The sequence below is a fragment of the Sander lucioperca genome, chromosome 5, assembly GCF_008315115.2.
Source record: "Sander lucioperca isolate FBNREF2018 chromosome 5, SLUC_FBN_1.2, whole genome shotgun sequence".
NCBI lineage: Eukaryota > Metazoa > Chordata > Actinopteri > Perciformes > Percidae > Sander > Sander lucioperca.
Genome location: NC_050177.1, coordinates 8,744,067 through 8,765,845, shown reverse-complemented (window position 1 = coordinate 8,765,845; position 21,779 = coordinate 8,744,067). Strand labels below are relative to the sequence as shown.

General features: G+C 40.5%; 1 protein-coding gene across 3 annotated transcripts in view; it reads left to right on the top strand.

Moving 5' to 3' along the window:
* Positions 1-19,808, top strand: part of cadm1b (cell adhesion molecule 1b) — a 166,425-nt gene extending 146,617 nt beyond the window's left edge. For 2 of the 3 annotated variants that reach the window (XM_031296388.2, XM_031296389.2), the window contains 3 exons: positions 4,720-4,770; positions 16,812-16,940; positions 17,088-19,808. In XM_031296388.2, coding sequence (XP_031152248.1) covers positions 4,720-4,770; positions 16,812-16,940; positions 17,088-17,206 — 299 coding nt within the window. In that variant the 3' untranslated portion in view covers positions 17,207-19,808. The remainder of the gene's footprint in view (positions 1-4,719; positions 4,771-16,811; positions 16,941-17,087) is intronic. The other variant, XM_031296390.2, reaches the window with a different exon arrangement.
* Positions 19,809-21,779: the final 1,971 nt, after the last annotated feature.

Below are 21,779 nucleotides of genomic sequence, written 5' to 3'. Positions count from 1 at the left end.
GAATCGGGGGTTGTTCTTGTGGTTTCCCTTGGCGAAGAGATTTTGACACACAGATAGCAGCAGGGGAAGGGCAAAGCCCTCTCTTGTTAGGCTTATCCTGGCAATGTACTGCTGTTTATCCAGACTATGCTAAAAGCATAGACTATAAATAATAACAGCAAAGCTGTGAATATTGTGAATTGTGAGGAACTGCAGGTTTCAGAATAGCGATGTTGTTTTGATTATACTCAGTCTGCTTGTTTAGTTCGTGTTGACAGCCATGAACTGTTCGTGGAAAAAAAACAGCAATTTAACATTGGTTTTTTTTTTTGTCTGGCTGGCAAATGTTTATGGCAGTAACTGAAAAATTTGTGGAAATAAATGCATTCGTAATAGTTTAAACGTCAACGCCATTCCATCAATTGTGGGGCAAGCAGTGAATAGGATTTTAATGGAGGGATAAGGTCTTGGGCAGAGGTATCTGAAAACCTGTCAGAGGCAAGAGAAATTAAAGAAGGAAAATAGGGAGTGCTGTGGGTGCAGGACTAATGCAGTTTTATGTAAGAATAAACCTGGAACTGAATTTCTACACCTGGAAACTTGTCTACATGAACTACCCATGTAGGGTTTATGAATGTTTTATAAACACAAGGACCTCACTAATCCAAATCTGTCAGGTTCAAAGCATTCAGAGAACACTGGTAGTCCAGTTTTTAGTCATGCAGTTAAAGTAACGGACATATTTTTACACAGGCATACATCTGACATGTGTGACTTTGTCGCTGTGACATAGCTTTCCCTGTGACTCTCACAACTCTGCCGCCCCATGGTTATTCATCATTGTGCTCTGCCAGGCAGATGATGACACCTGCTTGTTCCCAATGGGCCATAATGATCACTTCCAAACAAAAAGGGACAGCGTATGCCGGAAAATGGCTTACCCAAGGCAGACTTATTCAAGCTATCACAACTAAATTCCTAATTGTTGTGCAAAAATTCCCTTGAAACAGATTTACCGTGCTTTCTTTCAGATCGTGTTTTTTTTTTGTTGTTTTTTTTGATGAACGTTATGTTATTCTCAAACACAGATCTTTAAAGTTATAATATAATATTCTTATAGTTTTCGCTGAAGTGCCTGTGGGCATTTAAGAGCTCATGAATGATGTGTGTAATGCTGTAAAATACAGCAGCTCCATGCTGCACCCCTAACACGTGCATGAATGAATGAAAAGCAATGGGAGGCAAATGTTCTCTGGTCCAGAATAAAAGACAACTATCCTTTCTACCTAGAGTATATTTGCTATTAGAATTTGTGCCTTTGGCTTTGACGTCTTCAATTAGTAACTTCCTATCCACATATTTTACCAATTTCCATTAAACACAGTTTCTCTGGTGTACAAGCGTTGGAGGCGCTATGACTCCAGCTCGCTATAATGAGACACAGGAGATTGGTCAAAGGTGCTAATAAACGCGTATAATTATGTCTGAGACTCCCTCGCCTCTTTTCTGGAGGATTTAATGCCAGGCAAAATCATGTTGTGGTCCATGTGAGAGTTTGTTGGCCCAGACTAATCATGCTTTCTACAGTGGTTACATTAGTGTGTGTTTCTGCAGCATATTGGTCTTAGCATGAGGAACTTGGGCTATTTTGGTTTAACTTCTCAATAGCAAAGCAGGACTTCAATCTGTCCACCACTGTTATCCCGCTCACTAACTTCACATTTTTCTAACAAAATTACCAGTTTCTTCTTTTATCTGGCATTTTTTACTGTTTCTTTTATTTTTTTTATTTATGAGCTCTTGCTCCTGTTAAAGCATCACACACCTGTCAAAAAAAAACTAATTTTGTCTAACCCACTGCATGCAACAAATAGCTTTATTTTAATGAGTTGTTTTGTTCTTGATAAATATTTGCTTGTAAGAAATATTGATAGAGCCAAGCTGAATTTTCCATCAATTCTCTTTCATACTGCTGCCACCCTCTACTGCTGCTAGTTCTTCGGGCTCTTCCTATTTCAAAAAAAGACTAATGACTTTTCACTGTGTGACAGCCCGGACAGGTGTGAGGCCGATGTAAATCCCCATCAAATCAAGTCCTATTGTGGTGCGTGTATTGTATGTGGCTGGTCGAAAGGCTAAGAAAGAGGCTTGTCATTCTGTTCTCCACGTGGGTGTGTCTGCTGTGAATTGTGCCCCCTGGCTGGTGTGTGGTGTGGGAGAGAGCTGACCAGAGAGAGGCCTGTCTCTCTCACAGGTGACCTGGTGATATAAGTCACACAAACTGCCTGTTGGCAGGTGAACAATGCTGCTATTACCACCACGATTTAGCCCACACTTTTGAACTATAATTCTTCCATGGACAAGAAGTCAAAGATTCACAAGCCACTGGAAATTCGGGCTTCATCTGGGTTTTGACACAGCATGAGTAGACAGGGCTCATGGGTCTCCATGTTCTTATGAATGTCTGTTGTGAAACTGTCCTTGTGATTCACACTGATTTCATCAAACGTGCAACATAGTGATGAACAACTTTCAACACGTCAGCTTGTACATTAGTTTTTCATAATATCAATTTGATTAGCTACTCTACAACAACCTCTTTTACCGATATTTGCCCCTTGTTTTCAAAGAAAACCTCTATGAGACTTCATGTAATCGTAACTTTTAAGCAAGTGAAAACAGACAAACAAAAGAAAAGCTAAATCTCGTCCCTGCTGTTGTGTTGGCAGGCAGGTTTAAGCAGGCACGGGTAAACAATTTCTCCTACATTGTTTCACTTTATGGTTCAATTTTCTCATATCAAATTCCTCACTGATACAAATGCTCCCTGAAAATATGGCCTCTCCAAAATACATTCATATTTCAGCCCCCATAATGCTGAGCCCAGAGTCATCCAGCCTGGAAATTGCCCATGGAGAATTCTTGTTCGCCTGGATATTATATGTGCCACATCCTATCCCAGCCTTTGTGAAGACCCTCTTCCCTGAATGGCCAATTTCCCTCTTCCAGACACTGACATTTCAGCTATCAGACTGCCTTCGGTCACAGGGAAAGAAATCTTGGCCACCCCCCTCTTCAAATACTGTCAGAAGAGAATCTCTCCCTGATACCCCGATACCCCCCTACCACCATCAACACCACCTCCGCCATACACTCCATCCCCGGCGGCAACATTATGCTGTCCTTGATGTTTTATCATTAGTTTGGGAGTATGTGGTCTCCCGCTGCTGTTTTTTGATGGAGTGCAGACAGTAAAGGCATGGAGACAGCCAGCCAATTTCCCCTGCTGCGACTCTCCCACAGCAAGGGGTCGTGCTATCTTTCCCCTGCACCAGGCATATATTCCCCTGATGAGGAAGCTTTCAGCCCTCCTTAGTACCGTAGCATACCTGAATTGCCCTCCATTTTATCTTTCTGATTATTTTGTTTGGAGGTTAGTGACAGGCCTAATCAGTACAGTGTGGGGCGAAGGATGCTGCTCGGGGCTCTGCTGTGCTGCAGCGGGAGACCACCAGAGTGGTTTAATTTGCAGTTTGACTTAATTATTGCGAGAGACTGTGGAAAATATCAATACCTTTCCATGATTGCCAGGAATTATTATTCATAGTTAATTAGAAAATGTATCAAAAACAGAAATACAATAGCTTAACATAATTTAATATAATACAACCCCAGCCCAGTGAAATAGCTATAAGGCTAGCAGGCACGGCTCTGTGGATGGCAATGACGGTCTGTAGGTTGGTCTGTAGGTCGGTCCACCACTTTGATGAATGGTTCCCAGAGGATATAGGCTAATGATTTCGGGGATCCCCCAGCTTTTGCTCTAGCACCACCTAGACGTTGACATTCCTGGTGTTAAGTGGGCAACTTTTGAATGGATTGGCACAAACCTTTGTTTGCCTCAAAATTAATGGCATTCCCTTCAGCCTTAGCTGCACTTTGCGTTTAGTGCTCAAGTGCAAATGTTAGCATGCTAACACGCTAAGCTAACATGGTGACAATGATAAAAATTATACCTACTAAACAACAGCATGTTAGCATTGACATTGTTAGCATGCTAATGTTAGCATTAAGCTAAATGCAATGCTGTGGTATCACGGGCTCTTAAGGCCAATTCATGCTTCTGCGTTACATTGGTGCCGTGGCTACGTACGTAGGTATGTGGAGATGCGGACCCTACGCCGTAGCCTGACGTGCACCTCTCACAAAATGTAACTACATGTCACGGCGATGCACATGGCTTGGCCCTGGCATCCCCCTACTCATTTCAGGGTTCCATAAACAACATGAAATCAAGGAGTGGGTTAACTTTTCCTGTTACAGATTTCCCACCGTGGTCAGAAAGCACAGGGGAGACACTTTGTTTCTCTCACTACGCCTCTAGAGACGGTACTCGCTCCGAAGCTAATCGCTGTCACTCTCTCACTCGTTCTACCACACACTCCACATGCACACACACGCCGGCCCTGCTATTCTCTTAAAGAGATGGACGCACACACCAACAGACAAGTAAACTTCAGGCCACTTAGGTAGGCTACGGCAAAATCTCTGCGTGAAGTCTCCGCCGAACCATAAATCCTGCTTTAGTCCCTAAAAAATTAACTCACCCCAGAAGCTATGTTATGATTTTTTATAGCACAGCTCTTCATCTATTTATAATGACTTTTGTCTATTTCTTTACTCTTGACTTCCTTTATTTCTTATACATGTTCTTTTTTTTTTTTTACTCTTTTCATCTAGATGCTCCCACTACTATCCCCACACCCACCACCAACCCCGTCAACACGCAAGGTACTGTATGCCCCCACTACTGTCCCTCTCAGCAATCGTGTGTGTGTGTGTGTGTGTGTGTGTGTGTGTGTGTGTGTGTGTGTGTGTGTGTGTGAGCTTGCATGCACGCGTGATCAAGTAAAAAAGAATGAGGGCCAGTACCTAAGGCTAAGGGAGACTGTGGATGGCCAGTTTTAATCAGATAGCGCTGCTGATAGGTGACACTAAGGACAGGCAGCGCACGGCTGTCAGAGACGTCATAGCCCTTTGCAGTCACATGTTTGATCTGAGAAAACGTAGACACTCTGCTTTGCTGTTCTGCTATCTCATGAGCATCTGCAGCTACATCTCAACCGGCCCATCCATCAAATTATAATGCCCTTTACATCTCCCCTACAAATGCCAGTCACATCTCGTCTTTGCGAGGCCAAAAAACATCAATAACCGTTTTCTCAAAGAAATATGAAATGAATTAAAGGCAGTTCATTTTGGGTGTTTATAGCAGAGCAACCTTTTGGCATCTATTTTATACTTTGATTAAGCTCTGTTGCAAAAAAATATTTTAATATTAACCATTAAAAAAAAAAAAAAGAAAGAAAAAAATATTCACTATTATTTCTAAAGCACCGCTAAGGCTAGACAGATGGCGAGGCAACCTTGGGAGTTGACATTTGGATATGCCAGAATGTGACATTTCGATACAAAAACTATCCTTAAAGAATAGATCGGTTTATCAATAGCTGCTTTAGAGATACGGCAACTTTGGCCCTTTTGTCATGGCCACTCTGCATTTCATACAGTCTTAAAAATGTGGATTGGCAATACACACATAATAAGTTTGAAACTCAGTGTGAGACTGCATCAAAAGTTCCACTATTCTAATGTGGTAGCTTTTAGATATTATTCATTAATACAAATCAAAATTTGATCAAATAAAATACTTTTCAATAATGTGTTTGTGCATTATGTATTAATTTATTTAAAAGAAAATAGGGTCAATGGTCAAATAAATGGCACTGCCTGTGTTCATATTTGTGAGGTCTCATGGGTTGTTTGTTGTTGCTTTGGTCACTGTGACAGAACTTTTCTCCAGTGCATGTTTTAAATTACCTCATGTTTGAAACTCCTATCCAAGCCACTGTTTTTCCCCCCTTTCTCTCTCTCAAATAAAGTTATCAGCAGTATGCCGGTGATCATGCTGCATGGTTACAGCCTCATTTTAGCTCTCTGACTCTCTCTAAGTGTGGCTCAGGCAAACAGGAAGTGGCTTTTTTGCGGAAGTGTGCATTACTCTGCATCTTTTCCCCTAAGCTCCTCTCCTCTGAGTTACACAGATGAAGCCCTCTCCGTGTTTTCTGCTGTAACATTCCAGTAATTTTCGAAAGACAGGCTTGAAAGAGGATTTACGGTGATTTATGCAGTACATGCTGGGGAGATGTAATTGAGCTTTCTTGCAGTTCACTACTCTTCTAAATGCCCTGTCACATAGGCAATGGTAAGCTGGCTTACGGCAGATTGCTTTGCAATACCTTAATCAGCATAACAGCACAGTATAGCATTTCCCTCAATAAGAAAGTATACAGCACGATTTCTTACTCAGTCATTATAACACAAGTGTGAATGTGCACAGCCACCTCCACCACCAGCTGCGATTTTCTGCTGTGATCAGCAGCCACGGTACTACTATAGAGCTCAACAGTGACTGCCCACTTTTTTTCGGCTCTGTCTCCGGAAGTGTTTTTCCCCATTCAATTGTTTCATTGACGTTTTGAAAATTGCTTACATATATAGTTTTAAGTCTGGAACCAAGCCAACCAGCTACATAACACATTTGATTCGGTGCAAAAAAGACATTTTGAAAACGACAAAAAAGGGAAAGGTACAAGACCGTGTACAGAAACTATCATAGACTTCAATGGTAGAAGCTCGCTCTAGCCGTTCGCGGTTTCGCGGGTACGGTAAACGTTTCTATGGTAACAGCGAGTTGGACCAATCAGAGACGTTGCTGTTACGCTTAGGATTGTGGGTAGTGTAGTTTTTCTCCATTAAATCGCGGATAAAGCATGTTTTTCTTAAAACAAGGTTGATTTCATACAGACTTCTAGCTGCTACAGGAGCAGAAACCTTCGTTTCACAACCACGTAGCTCGGGGTCAGTCTACCTCGGATGGTTTAGACATTATGACTGATATTCTAAATCCTTATGGAGAAAATCAATGGGATTTTTACTTCCGGAGTCGGCTGTGGGCGGGACTGTTGAGGTCTATTGTATCCTGATTTTGAAGGTCCAATCAGTAAATCTTTATGCATACATTTCAGTTATTGTCACATATAGATTGAAGAGTTCTTGATAAAAAAAAAGAATAATTTTGTGCGTTTGTTAACTGATCATAACTACCAATTGCTCACACATTACAGATGTAAGTAAAAAAATAATCACTTAGTATACATGTAGATGTCTTCTTATCTGACTTTTACGGATTGCTGTGTACTTAAATCTGGTTGTAGTTTTTGGATTAGGCCTATTAGTTTCAGCCATGAAGCTGTTCTAGCTTGGAGCACTTTTTGATTTTGTTTATATTATATGTGGTCATTTGAACAATTTTTTTGACTTATTGATGACTGTGTTACAGGGATCAGTTTATGTATTTAAATTTTAGTTTTTATTTGGACCTTGGTTCCATTAAATGTTTTATTTGGCCATTTAAATGTGTGGACCTCGGGAAGATTAGCGACTGCTATAGCAGAAGCTAATGGGGATCCAATAAAATAAACAAACTAGAAGGACACGCCACGCTATCCGCCAAGGCCAAAAGTCCTATTCTCTAGAATATAAAAAACCTCCAAGCGTAATATGTCTGGATATATTCCCAAAACTATTAGAATTATGTCAAAATATGGTTGTGCAGTGCTTGAAGCCTGATCATCTCAGCTGTGCATTAATTTACGTACTTCTAAATTGAAAAGATTTCACATAAAGGGCAAATATGTACAGATGGGGTCAGCCCAATGGTCCCACAGCCCAATGGTCCCACAGCCCTATGGTCCCACAGCCCAATGGTCCCACAGCCCAATGGTCCCACAGCCCTATGTTCCCACATTTCTAAGAATGTTTTTTCAATGAAAATGAAGCCCTATGTTATGTTTCTTAAAATTAGGCCCTATGTTAGGGTTAGGGTTAGGGTTACATTCCACCTGTAGTCCATTGCTACTGGATAATAGGTTGGGTGTAATTGGCTACCAAATTGGGAGAAAGGGGGATAAAATCTGATACAAATTTATGAAAAAGGAAATGTGGGAACACGGCCTAATTTTGGGAAAAAAAATCTTAGAAATGTGGGGACTGTGGGAACATGGGGCCTAATTTTGAAAAAAAATCTTAGAAATGTGGGAACATGGGGCTGTGGGAAAATAGGGCCTAATTTTCAGTGAAAAAAAAATTCTCAGAAATGTAGGAACATAGGGCTGTAGGAACATAGGCACACTCCCACAGATTACACAAAAAGCATGTGCAGATTCAAAAGGCTGCGTCCACATTAACCCTTGTGTTATCTAACCGTCAACCATGAACTTGTTGTCCTTCTGTGTCAAAATTGAAAATTTAACTTTTTTGGGTGCTTTTTCCCCTAACGTTTTTGTTGTCACATTTTTTAATTATGGCCAATAACCCTAATTTATGATTTTATTCCTAATAATACATATATAATATGAATTATTTTGACTAATAGTTAAGATCAGAGGATGTTGAGTGAATCAGACTGGTTTATGTCAAAGTTTAGTCAGGTAGCAATAATGTTAAAAAGTAGCAATGCAAGTATCAAATACATGGTCTTATTACCGCTAAAGACACATACAGACATTAAAAACAAATCCAGGATACAAAAGTCCTCAAAGCTACTACTAGCAGACCAGCACAGGCTCAACAACTCACAAACCGGCAGGTGACTGAACAACCAAGAAATGCAAAAAGGAGTAAAGTTCTAATGATTAAAGTACTTCAGGCTCTGTCCCTACTCACTGTGTCTGTAGACACACAACAGCTTTAGTGCAAGGCAAAACCAAGCACAGCACATAATATGCCCTCCATATCATCAACCACTGCACAGCAAGGAGATAGATACTCAAAGACAGCCACATGTTACCGCCATCGTGACTCCTACCCATTTACCAGATGAACCAGCAGTTGTTATGTTACATAATGCATTATTTGAGGGTGACGCTGTGTAACGATCATACTATACATATACCATAATAACCAACCACAAAAATAAATGAAACACACCATCTGAACGTCATCGCTGAGTTTCTGGTATGCCCAGGTCGCAGCTGCAAACCTTAGCATACCGTAGATGACTAAAACACACAGAGCTACCTATAAAGTCGTAGCCCCACCTAGGGGGAAGGTCAAGCCACGCCATTGGTTCCTAATGCACGTGAAAAATAATTTGTGTATCTGCCCCATGACTCAGATCCACTCCAAAATGTAATGGGCTCTTCCTTGGCCCATGCTACGCCCTTCCACAAAGTGTCACGGAAATCGGGCCACTAGATTTCCGTAATCCATCTGAAAGACAAAGGTAATAATACACATGCAGTATATAGTTGTTAGTGTTGGCAGGTGTAATAATATACCTGTTTTGAATTTCTAAATCACACCTTGTAACATATTTTGTGCTGTAATTTGATAGCTCCACCTAGGATTTTTCCAGTGCGCTATAGGACTGGGATGAGCTTAAATGAATACACTAAGATCTCAAGTTGCTGTCATTCAGTAATCAACATAAGCAGCAGGTGCACACTATTTTCCCTGTGGTATGGAAAACACATGAAAAAGGGTTTCTGAATATTGTCAGAACCCCTGCCTGTCGTTTTGTGGTTCATAAATAATAAAAAAAAAATGCTATGATTTCACTTGCTGGATTTTCGCTTCTCTGGTTAAGTAGCTTTGTTGTTGCCTTGCAATCCAAAGCGTCAGTTCAAGGCCGAGATATGGTTTTGTGCGGTGGGCGACGTTAAAGCACAGAATCCCACAGTAGTTTGTCTTCTCTGCTGCATGTTCAGAAAGTTTCACAAGAGTTCATATTGTCATGTCTTTCAGTGACTTAAAAGATGCAGAGAATGTGTGTGTGTGTGTGTGTGTGTGTGTGTGTGTGTGTGTGTGTGTGTGTGTGTGCGTGCCCGTGTGCGTAGACCTCAAGGGAGAGATAAGTCATCCTGTCAGAGGAACATTTCTTCCATGTGTTTGAACGTTATCAGACCTTGTTTCTCTCCATGTGCTTTTATTGCGTATTTACACTAAAGCGAAAGCTTTTAGTTGACGTCTTTGTTGACAATTATGCGTGACCTTCTCTCTCACTGATCTAAATACTTGATACACCAAACACAGATCTATGCAGCTGTTTGAGAAATACATCGTGAATTTTAGTATGAAGGACGCAGAGTGTTCAAAATGTTCTTTGTCGGTGTCTGTATTTCTTTTTGCGGAACAGGGCAGAATTTACCCAGAATCCCCAGCTCTAAAGGAATAGAGAGAGTCTGTGGCGATAATGCTCCAGCTCGTCAGATGCTCAGAGATGATCCAAGGCAGGGACATGATATCCTGGCTAAGCCTTCAGTAAGCCCCCCCCACCCCCCCCACCCCCCCCCCAGCTTGTTGAGAGGAGCCAGAGGAAAGACTTTGTCGTAGACTTGATTAAAAAGATGTTTCTGCAGATCTGCAGTCCAGGGTATATTGTTGTTTAGCATGCTGCAGTAGGACCTCTGCTGAATAATCTAAAAAGGAAAAATAAAAACTAAACATCACAGAGGCTTTGGGTTGTGATGAGTTACGGGGGGGTTTTCTCAGGTCTTCTGCTTTATGGATAGTACAAGTTGTAAATTAACTGCCAATAAGAGCTTTGCAAGCAAACATTACACCACACATGAACGGGAGTTTGGCCTCTATATACTGCACCCTTAAGACTTGATAATACTACGAACCATAACATTAGTTTTTATTGCTTGCTTGGCTATGCCGTCAGGGATTTGTAGATCCTTATGACTCAAACATGCGGTGCACAGAATACATATATCACTTCAGGGTTAATCCCTTTTCTTTGTTCTGACAAACATGGATTTTTTTCTTAAAATGAGTAAATCGTGTGATTTTGCACCAGATGGTATATTAGGAATCCATTTCTGGCAGGTTTTCATACATGTTTGCTCTGTCCTCCCTCAGCACTGGTACTGTACATGTAAGGTGCTGGCAGGTTTCCACTGCTGTTAAGTCTTGGGATTCAAGCTTCAACTCCACGTACGCTACTGACTTCAACAAAGACCGTTATGAGTGGATTCAGTATTTAACTAGCCATTCAATATTTACCAGCGTTGTTCTAACTCTCACATGTATCATTTCTATTTGAAGAATTTCATTGGAAAAATTAAAGAATCATTTAGAAATGCTAATGACTTTTTTTTTTTTTCCCCTCTCACATTTGTTTACTCGGATTCCCAGTTGAAAAGTTTTTTCCTGACCTGAGGTTTTCCTCTCTTTTCTTTTAAACAGTTATTAAAGAAAGAAAATATTGCAATGGTCCATTTTAATTGGTCTCCAGGGAATAGGTTAGCAATGCCAGACCACCCTGAAGTTAAAAGAGTGTTTCACTGCAGTATTATTGTTTTTTTCATGAAGCGGTATAGTAAATCATTTTGAGAACTCTGCTTTTTGGATTTGATGATTGAATGTTATGTGCACGTTACTGCGAGCAACTTTGCGGAGAGAGCAGGGATTTTTTTTTATTATTTTGGCAACCTTTTTCTTAGCCTTGAGCTCCACTGCGGGGAAAACACGTTGAAGGAAAAGTATGAAGTGGAGATGGGTGCTACCGTCTTTTGTCCCGAGAAGTTTGCCAGTATCAAAAAATACAATTACCCGTCACCAGGGAGTTCAAGTTCGCTGTCACAATTTCCATCCAATTGCCATTTTATTAGTTGTAGTTGGACCTTCACTTGTATTTCAGCAACGCCGTTAAATGTCACGGCTGTATTTGCACATCTTCAAAACGCTCTTTGGGTTATTACAAAGGACTGAGAGAATCTATTTAGCGAGCGAGCACTGGCATTGGAATTCAACTGAGGACAATATTGTGCTCTGTTGATGGTCTGCTACAACAGCAACACGAATAATGATTTGGGGGAGATTGCCCATGTAAGCTCATCTCATTACGTTCATTTCCTTTTCAAACAGCAACAAATACAAAAGCCACGGACCATAGCAGTTTAATGCTGCAAAATGGCTATTGACGGTGCTCAAGTTGATTCTGCAGCAATGCCCGATTGTCCTGCCACTGTCCTGGAAAAGGTTACTGTCAGAGTCTATTCAGTGCAATTGACAGCTTTGCTCTTCCAACGCAAGAGAGTCATTGTTTCCATTATATCAATGTAATTACATCTATAAATTGTAATGCGTTTGTGTGTGTGTGTGTGTGTGTGTGTGTGTGAGTTAGCACATGTGTGTGTGACATGCCTCGTTATGTGAGCAGAAAAGTATTAAAAGAAGAAAAAAAAGACGGGAAAACTAAAATTATGTTCCATGTTATCACCCTGGTGACAAGCTCGCAGCTCTGATCTCCAGCTGACAGATAGTCTTATTAGATGCTCTGTTGCTGACCAGCACGGCAATTAGTCATTCCAATACAGAGACGGGAAAGGTGACTGTAAAACATGTGGTACTGCGAGTTCAGCGGAGCAGATTTCACCACCGCGCAGACACAGGCATCAGTTGCAAATCCTCTTTATTCCCCCATAAATCCCAACGGCTGTGCACATCCTGTCAGGAAGCCGGTGTTGGCATGTCAGCACTCCCCCATGGAGCCATGAGTAGAGCTGTGCCGGCGGTATGGACACCAGCCACATTACAGACATAATCAAATTCTACTCATTTCAAGTGTGAGGCCACAAAGGCTGCTGTAATAACACTGTCTGTCATTTGGAGGTTTCTCTTCTACGCATAGTGTTGTATTAACTATGCATTATATTGAAAATGGACGGCCTGAAGGGACTCACACTCTTGATCCTGGGTGTGTTAGAGCACTGAATGACAAACTAATCTACACAGGAAGAGGGAGGAATGATAGTAATGAAGAAAATCAGTTCTTGTTGAGGTCAGCTCCTCAGATCTCTGCAGGGTAAATCCAGACAGCTAGCTAGACTATCTGTCCAATCTGAGTTTTCTGTTGCATGACTAAAACAACTTTTGAACGTACACATGTTCCACCAAAACAAGTTCCTTCCCGAGTCCATTTTGCAAAAGCGCCGTTGCGCCGTATGGCACCAAGAAAATTGCGATTGGGTTAAAGAAATGCCAATAAATCAGAACACGTTTTTCTCCCATCCCCGAATGCTGTGTGGACTAGCCAGACCCTCCTCTGCAGCACTGTGGAGGAAGGTCTGGCAATGCAAGACTACAGTAGCCCTAAACCTCCCTTTTCACTTTGTTACCCAAATGCAGTAAGTGGACAAAATAACATGAACACCTGCTACAAAAAACGCCAGACCAGAACAAACAGCCCATGGAAGTGTCGATTCAACTTAACATGAAGTTTGTGCTGTTGTTGTTGTGATAATATTGTAGGATGTTCCCGTTATTTGGTCCACCTTGGGAGCAAAATAATATCTCACAGCAACATAAAAAGGATAGTCCTGCACTTCATGATGCATGACGTTGGAGGACTCACAGGTGACCGATTTAGGGGTGGATCACCCAATATGGTTAGGTTAGGGTTTGGGGTTCGATCGTCTGCTCCCCCTGTTCAAGACGTTGAAACGCAATTGGTCCCCATGGTCAATGTGTTTGAATTCTACAGCACTTTGAAAGCATGCACCATATAAAATGCAGCCCATTTGGTTTTGGACTAAACAAGCTTTAGCCACATCCCATTAACCCGACGCGCCAGATGGTTTGTTGCACCGAACCAAGCTGTCATTGGAAACTGTTTGGGAAAGAGCAGGCACAAAAATACCTGGCAGGTGATTGAATGAACCATCTGTCTATCACGTCCGCCATTGTCGTTTTAAACGAACAGTCGCGGCCGTCGCACACACCTAAACCACGCCCGTAGCTGCTAGTAGCTCCTTTACTGGACGCCGATTGGTTCAGTGAGCTGGTAGTTAAGACGCATATTACTTGAAGACGCTTGTGTAATACGTGATCGGTTGTGTGATCTTGTAGTATCGAGAATCCGGCTGCCTTGCAAGGTAAACATCTCGTGGCCTTCTTCAGCGTTTATTAAGTTAAAAACATTCATTGATTGGATGAAACATTTAGATCAGCTAGTTACTTGGAGAAAGCCTGGGAGATGAGAAGAAAAAAAACTGAATAAACTGTACAGAAAGTAGGTAGCAGTAGCTTTCATTCATTCTTTGATTTGACGTGTTATTTGAAAGAATATAGAATAAGTACTTTATAACGTGGTCATTTTTTGCTCTTTGTTTTTTTTGTGTATTACCAGAAGATGTAGCCTAAGCTTAGTAAAATAGCAATGTCTTGTTATCCCATGTGGGATTGGCCAGATGTTTGGCATGAAAAAAAAAAAAAAAAAAACTAAATTAGTCATTAGATAAAGAAAAACAAAAGGTGAAAATGATGCAGCAGACACTGAAATATCATGACTTTTAGTCCTTAAAAGGTTAACCTCCAAAAACACTGGATCCTACATTTCCCATAATAGAACCAGTTACATATTTTTGTTAGACCCTGCCTGCCTGGTAAAAATCTCCATCTACCAAACTACGTACAACCAGTTGGTAACGTAGACTTTGATAAAACAAATTGTAAATCTGACATAACTTTAATCACATTTTCAGACTTATGAAAATCTTTTTCAGCCACGGAATGTTATAAAACTTTTATCACAGTAGTTCACCTCATGATAGTGACCTTTACATTTTAAATCAGCTTACAGTGCGCTTTAGACCTCTGTATTGTATTGCATTATGTAACGTTTAATAATCTCTGCAGCACCAACGCAAAATGAATGAAAATGAGCACAACAGCGATATTTATATTGAAGTTGAGATCGTGTTTTTGTGGCCCTCCCTTGTAATAAATACAGAACTGACAAACAGAAAACCAGTGTTCAGTAGTGTACTTAATGCAGGCAACATGATATGCAACCAACCATAACTGTTGATACTGTAGGTGTTATGGGTTTTTCAGTTTGACATTTTTGTGATAGTCTCGGTGCTTAACCTGGGCGAATTTTTCTACCTGTTAAATAAAACTCTCCCTCGATGTGCAGAGGCGGCCGAGACCCTGCATGTTTCCCTGCGGATGTGTCAAACAGAAGACAGCGGGGAGCAAGGTGAGGGCAGGAAGGTGTGGGGTTGAGGGAGGAGACAGGACTGTGTACAGTCCATTTAGTGGTGAATGTTCATTAACATGGAGAATGGGCCGTTCCCTCTCCGCGGGGGGAACGAGCTGTGTTATCTGACATCGCCAATACAGTAAACAAACGGCACCTTGCACATCCCTTCACATACACCGACGCACAGCAACGCCGCGCTCCATGAAGGCCAGTCCATTTTTAAGTGGGCGCTCAACTGAAACACAACTTTTCTCATTAATTAGTTCAAATGCACATCCCCTTCCAAGACGTCCTCGTGCTGAATTGAACAAAGTGTTGTTGGTTTTTTTAGGTTGAGATGTGAACATGTCACTTGTCTTAGAACCCTCGACTCGACTTATAATGCCCTCACAATGTTGAGAAATTCTGCGCTCTCCGCTCGTTTTTTATCAAAATCATTCAAGTTCAGAGCATGACTAGTGAGAGTGATGGAAAATTGAGCTGCTCTCTCATGCAGCAAAGAACAGTGCAGCCATTCCCTCGCCTGCCAGTCCTCCATCAGTCCAAATGTGCACAGATATAGACTATTGATAAATGCCTCTGAACTATTCTGAGACTGGAAATTTAAAAGCTTCAGATTTTGCCTTGTTCTACTGTGGTGCACAGATAAATCTGGCTAAATGCTAGACAGTGATACTCTGTGACACCTGAGGCAGCCACGTATTTCTCTGCATGGGGACTCCGGGCGCCAATTTATCTCCAGACTTGTGTCTATTTCTGATGATTGAGCTCTATAACTTCCAGAAATGGCCTCTTAAATCACAATGTATTTTACAGTGTGTGAACTCGCGATGAAATTGCAGACAGTGTCTACTGTTTCATGGTGAAATAACTGTCTTAAAACATTTTTCAACATTGCTCACTCAAGGGGCTCGAGCAGCCATTTCAGCTATATGAAGAACTGAAAACGAGCCTGCTTCGACAGTAGAACATCACAAATGTATGATTTATGACTTAAAGAGACTTCATTTTAAACATGTTAAAGTAATGCTTTTTTTTGTTTTATTAGAGAAATATTTTACTTTCTTGCCTGAGGAAATAAATCAATTAAAATGAATTATAAAAATACTTGCCAATGAATTTCATCATCGATTAGTTGGGTCCATGTCATGATGCGAGGCATCACACACGTTATACTCCAGTGCCTCTCCGACCTCTTTCTTGGGCTGCGACAGAAATAAACTGGCACCCATTTAGAATCTTTAGGTTTTATTAGTTCACGTTACAGTTCAACAAATTAAACATTTCAGTTAGTAAAAAGCCTCATTCTGGGTATCATCAAGCTGAACTATTGGCAGTGGTTTGCATGATTTGTCAGTATGAAGGAACTAAATGGTTTAATAGCCTATTTGTGGAATGTTTAGTTACAAATTCTGAATCATTTGCCATCTCCAAGGACCAACTTTGTGCTGTGGTATAACCTAACTTTTTTATTGGTAAACAACATAAGCTGGCATTTTTTTTCAAAAGCCTATTCAAGCGTTTCCTCTTTGGTTAGGTCATGCTTAAATGCTTTTGGTAAAAAATTTAAAATAAAAACAATTTTGTTTATTTTGGCAGCCTAATGACTTAATGGCCTCAGCTTCCAGTGTGGTCCACGTCTGTGTGAAGGTATTAGTGACCGGCTGAGACGGTTTACTGATCATAAAATTATTTACGGTTATTGTCCCCGTTTTTTTAGACTCCAGAGCCAGCGAGGGGGCACCGCAGAAAATTGACCACGCTGTCATTGGAGGTGTGGTTGCCGTGGTGATGTTTGCCATCCTCTGTGCACTCATTGTGCTTGGTCGATACTTTGCCAGACACAAAGGTAAGGCATCCGCAGTGCAATCATACTTGATCATGAACACATCTTTGAGTTTGAGTGCTTTTTATTGTTGCAAGTGGAGCGCAATAGGATTGGAGTGCGCAAGAGGTGGAGGAGGTGTGTGGGGCTTATTTGTCTGTACTTTTGCAGGAACTTACTTCACACACGAAGCCAAAGGGGCGGACGACGCAGCCGATGCAGACACGGCCATCATCAATGCGGAGGGCGGACACAACAACACAGACGAGAAGAAGGAGTACTATATCTAAACTGGACAGGCCAGGAGAGACGGGTGGGGATGCTGATGGAGGTGGTGCTGAAGGAGCATTATGTCTAACTCTGATTGGTTACGAGAAGGCTTGGGGGCAGGGAGGGCGAGATTTAAAGAGGAAGAGAAGAAAGTTGAAAGTAGGACTGGCATGGCCAAGTGGTAGGAAGCGGTGTTGCTGAGTCTCCTATCCGACCCTTTCTGGACTGCCGGGGGCCTATTCTGTACAGTTCAATTATTTTACAGACAATTTTGTGCCTTGTTCTATTTCTTTTCTTGATTTTGACGTTTTTCTCCCCCCTTCACATGCTTGTTGGATTTGATTTTGTTTTTTTCTTCAATGTACTCCACCTGATCCTTTGTTGCATTTGGCTTTCGGGGATTACATGGGCCTTGTGTTTGTCTATGTGTGCTGCAGGTAGCTTTTAGCTCATGTACCCAGATCTGAGGAGCCAGCTCATACACGCTTTCTCTTTTGTTGTTGTTGAGTAATCTCCAGAGTTCAGTAACTGGAACACAGTGTCAACACATTTCCCCCTGCTGGGTCAAAGTCCAACGGCCCCTTCAAATTCATCATAGATTGTTTCCGACATATTTTCAGCGCAGACTTCGCTCACCCCCCTTTCTTTTGAATTGAAATTGAATTCTTTTTGATTACTAATGTAAACAGCTGTGAGTAATCATGCTCATCATAGAATGTATTTGTTCCTGAAAGTGAAGTAGGAGTGCTGTGAAGTACCATTTCACATCAAACTGAAAAAGTACAACGGTCCCTCGCTGGTTTCAACAAAACCTGACGATTAGTAGATGTGAGGTCAGTTTAGTATTTCTTTAGGGGTATTGTGGAGTCCAGTCCGACATCCTAACAGCTGTCTTACAGTATGTGCCGTGATATAGAGTTAAAGTTCTACAGAGAAAATCTGAATTATTTTTTTTTCAAACTCTGTATCAGGTTGTTTTTTTTCTGCCGATTAATAGGACAGCAGTAAATACAGGATAACATTTACCGTCATCTGCTTTCTTTTGTTTTTCGTTGTTGTCATTCGCTAAACGGTTCTGAAATACAATCTTAAAAAAGGAAGAGTTCGACATTTTAGGAAATGTGAGCGAGGAGAAGATCTTTTCCTCAATCTTCTAATTTAACTCTAGAGAAAGCAAATAAGTGAATTTCCCAAAATGTCGAACTACTCCTTTAAAAAACATCGCCTGCTTCCAGAGTCGTAGCTATTTTTGTCAGAATTATTTTTCTTTTCATCCTTTTCATGGTTGGACCAAAAACATGGCTGAAAATGTCTAACAAGTACAGAGCCAAAAGACTATCTGTTGGTAGACATTATGTGGGTTTTAGGGTCAGACTTTACTTTGAGCAAATGGGACATACCTAAAAGAGCAACTCTTCCTGCTGCATTGATCTTAAAATCTTAATAAAATGTATAATTTGTTGGATATTGATACAGCCTGCTGTGTGTGCTTTTGGTTTAAAACGTACAAATTCTTTACATTTTCATACCACCCACACGGTCGACCCTGGACCAAATATAATAACTAGTGAGTGTGTGCATAGTATATACAGTGAATATTACTTGTACAGCAAAGGCTGAAAGTCCACTGTGCAGAGTGCTCCTCTTTAAATAATTGATTTTTTCATCTGATAATTCGTACATTGACCATTTAACTGGAAATGTTTCCAGAGCCTTGGTTTATTTTATTTTTCAAGGTTTTATATTTTTATTTGATTGTTAAAGGGAAGACATATTGTAATACTTTCAATAGCAAAGTTTCTTTTCAGTGATTAATAAGTCGTCAAACTACAGTACGTACACGTGAATACGGGTAGCAGGTGGTTTTCCTGGCCTTAGAAATCCTTGCTACACATACTTTCTCGCCCTTGCCCATAATCAAGTATAAAAGACATTCAATCACTGCAAACATGAATTACTTATACAGTATTTCCTTGCTGTCTTGTAAAGACATTTTACCTTTGGGCTGTCTTTGATAACTTGTAAGGACTCTTGGCCTCACAAGTTATCAAAGATTTGCATAGAGCTTTAGACTTGGTTTGGCAAAGATAATTTTCTTACTGTCATCCTGCAGCCTCAAACCTTCACACAGCAGCCGTCTACTTTTCCAAATAGTTTTTTTCCCCCCCTACTATCACAAATCAGAAGATCCTGCGCCCGCAGACAGAGACGTAGTGTGCACACCATGCATGCTTTATGCCTCTGAGTCACAGTTAGAAGAGTAAAAACCTGTTTGGTAATTAGTGAGTGATTTCATTGCATTGCCTGAATAAGACAAAAAAAATATATATGTAAATGTAATATGAAAAAAGGATAACCACTGCCTTAAACCCACCTCTTGATACTTATTATATAGGAGAAGACTGAAGGACTTAATTTAGTGCCTTCTTTGATTTTGAGGCATATGGTTAGTATCGTACAGTATCCTCACGTACACTCTTACAGTCTATATTGTATATTTCTGTCCTTTCTAACTTACAGGGCCAACACTCATCCAGGTTGTCTGTATTCACGCACCATAGACTTGCATCAGGATTACGACCTGGAGCGTAAAAAAAAAAAAAGATGAAATGAGTAAAAAAACAAAAAAAAACAAAAAAAAAACAGTATTTCTTTGTTTATCAGGGTGGTTTGGCAGCTTCCACTGACTAGAATGTCGTATGCCAGGATGTAGTATTTATTGTCTTAATTTGTGATCGCAAAACAATTTCAATTTGGCCATAATTATTTTCTCCGCTTCACTCCGTTTGTTATTTATTTGGATATCTTCAAGGACAAGGCTCGCTAGTAATATCAGAGAGGAATAAAGTACTAGAAGCTATAATGAGCTCCAATAAAAGTACTTTTTTTTTTTTTCTCCACTATTTTAGAGTTGTGGTGTCATGGAAACAGTTAGGCTATGTGCATGAATTGTTTTATTTTGAGGTTTGATATTTATCTTCAGTGGTTATAAAAAAAAAAAATGACTAAAATCGAGGAACGTAAACAGATTGTCGGAAGCATCGTTCTAATCCCATTGTGTTCATTTGTTTTAAATATTTGATATTAAGTATGTTTGTTTTCACTCTCTCAGGTTCATGAGTGTTAATAGTTGTGTTTTTTTGCATCTCAGGTAGAATGCAAATTAAAGGCCCCAAGTATATACTGTAGTACCACAGCTATTCAAACAGTGAGGAAACCACCAAGATGTACATGTTTCTTTTCTCATTTGTACATGTTTATGTGTTCTTAATATGGTGCACTGTTACAGTAAACGTTAAATATTATTTTGCATAGACCTAGTTCACAAAGAAAGAAAACTAGATTTGTTAAGCAGACAAAAATGATGTACAGTCAGTGTCAACAAATTCACGATGACGTTCATGAAACTTCTTTCACCTCCTTAACACTTTGCTCATACAGTATCGGTTATTTAGTAATTATAGGATGTGACCACAGACAGTCAATCAAGCATTCAGTCAATCCATGCATACATTTTCATAGATGAAAAGATGATGTATTTACTGTGACATAAAGTTTTATGAATGATCTGTAACACGTCTTGGATATTTGGATGGAACTTATGTTTGAAGCCTGGGGAGGGAGAGGAGGGAGGGAGGGAGGGGGGGCGGGGGTTGGTTGTTTTTGTTGTTTCATTTTAAATTTCTCTTGTTACCCAGTTGACTTTTTTTTTCTTCTTTCTTTTGTGTAGTGAAGAGGATGTTTCTCATTTGACCATGCATATTTTGTATTGGTTCACACCAACATTTTTACAAAAGAAAACAAAAAAAAAATCAGAAGAGTACTTGTCTTAATAAAAAAGATATCAATGTTTAAAGTGCTGTGCTGTTGTGACTTGATCAAAAAAAAAAAAAAAAAAACGTGGTTTCACTTTGTAGTCCCGTCCAGCACGGACACGAAGGCGGCAGAATTCATTAACTTGTTCTTGTCAAATTCACACCCCCCACCCCACCCCCTGTTTACACGTGCTGAATACATTAGCTGGATTGGACCTATTCACTCTATCCTGAGCTGCTGATACTTGTCAAACTCCCAAAGACGAAAGATCTCGATTGGAGGCAAAAAATACTGTACCTACATAGATGTGCAGCAGCAGCAGCAGCAGCAGCAGCAATCTGAGCTCCCATCAGTGACTGACACAAGCACTGTGGTACAGATAGAGGTGGGAAACCTTTTAAATGACTGACAGCGACAGGCTCGGGGGCCCCTGTTAGGATTTCCAGCTGAACACGTGGATGTTAGTGATTTGACAAATTGATAGGCATTTCGAGGAAAAATACCTAGTTCATTACCATAATCAATTCTGTCATCATAATTCTGTCGGTGACACCATTTCCCATTACTTTAAGTGATCCATCCCAGGTAAAAAGGTCAATTACATTATTCAAACTTTAATGGGAATCGTTTAACCTTACAAACCAGACAAGCTTCTCCCTTACCCATACAGTCATTGAAATATAATGCTTCCCTCAAGGACCATTAAAAAAAATAAATAAAAAAAAAACCTGCCTATAGTATTTTTGAAGCATGACAAATTATGTGATTTTCTCTATA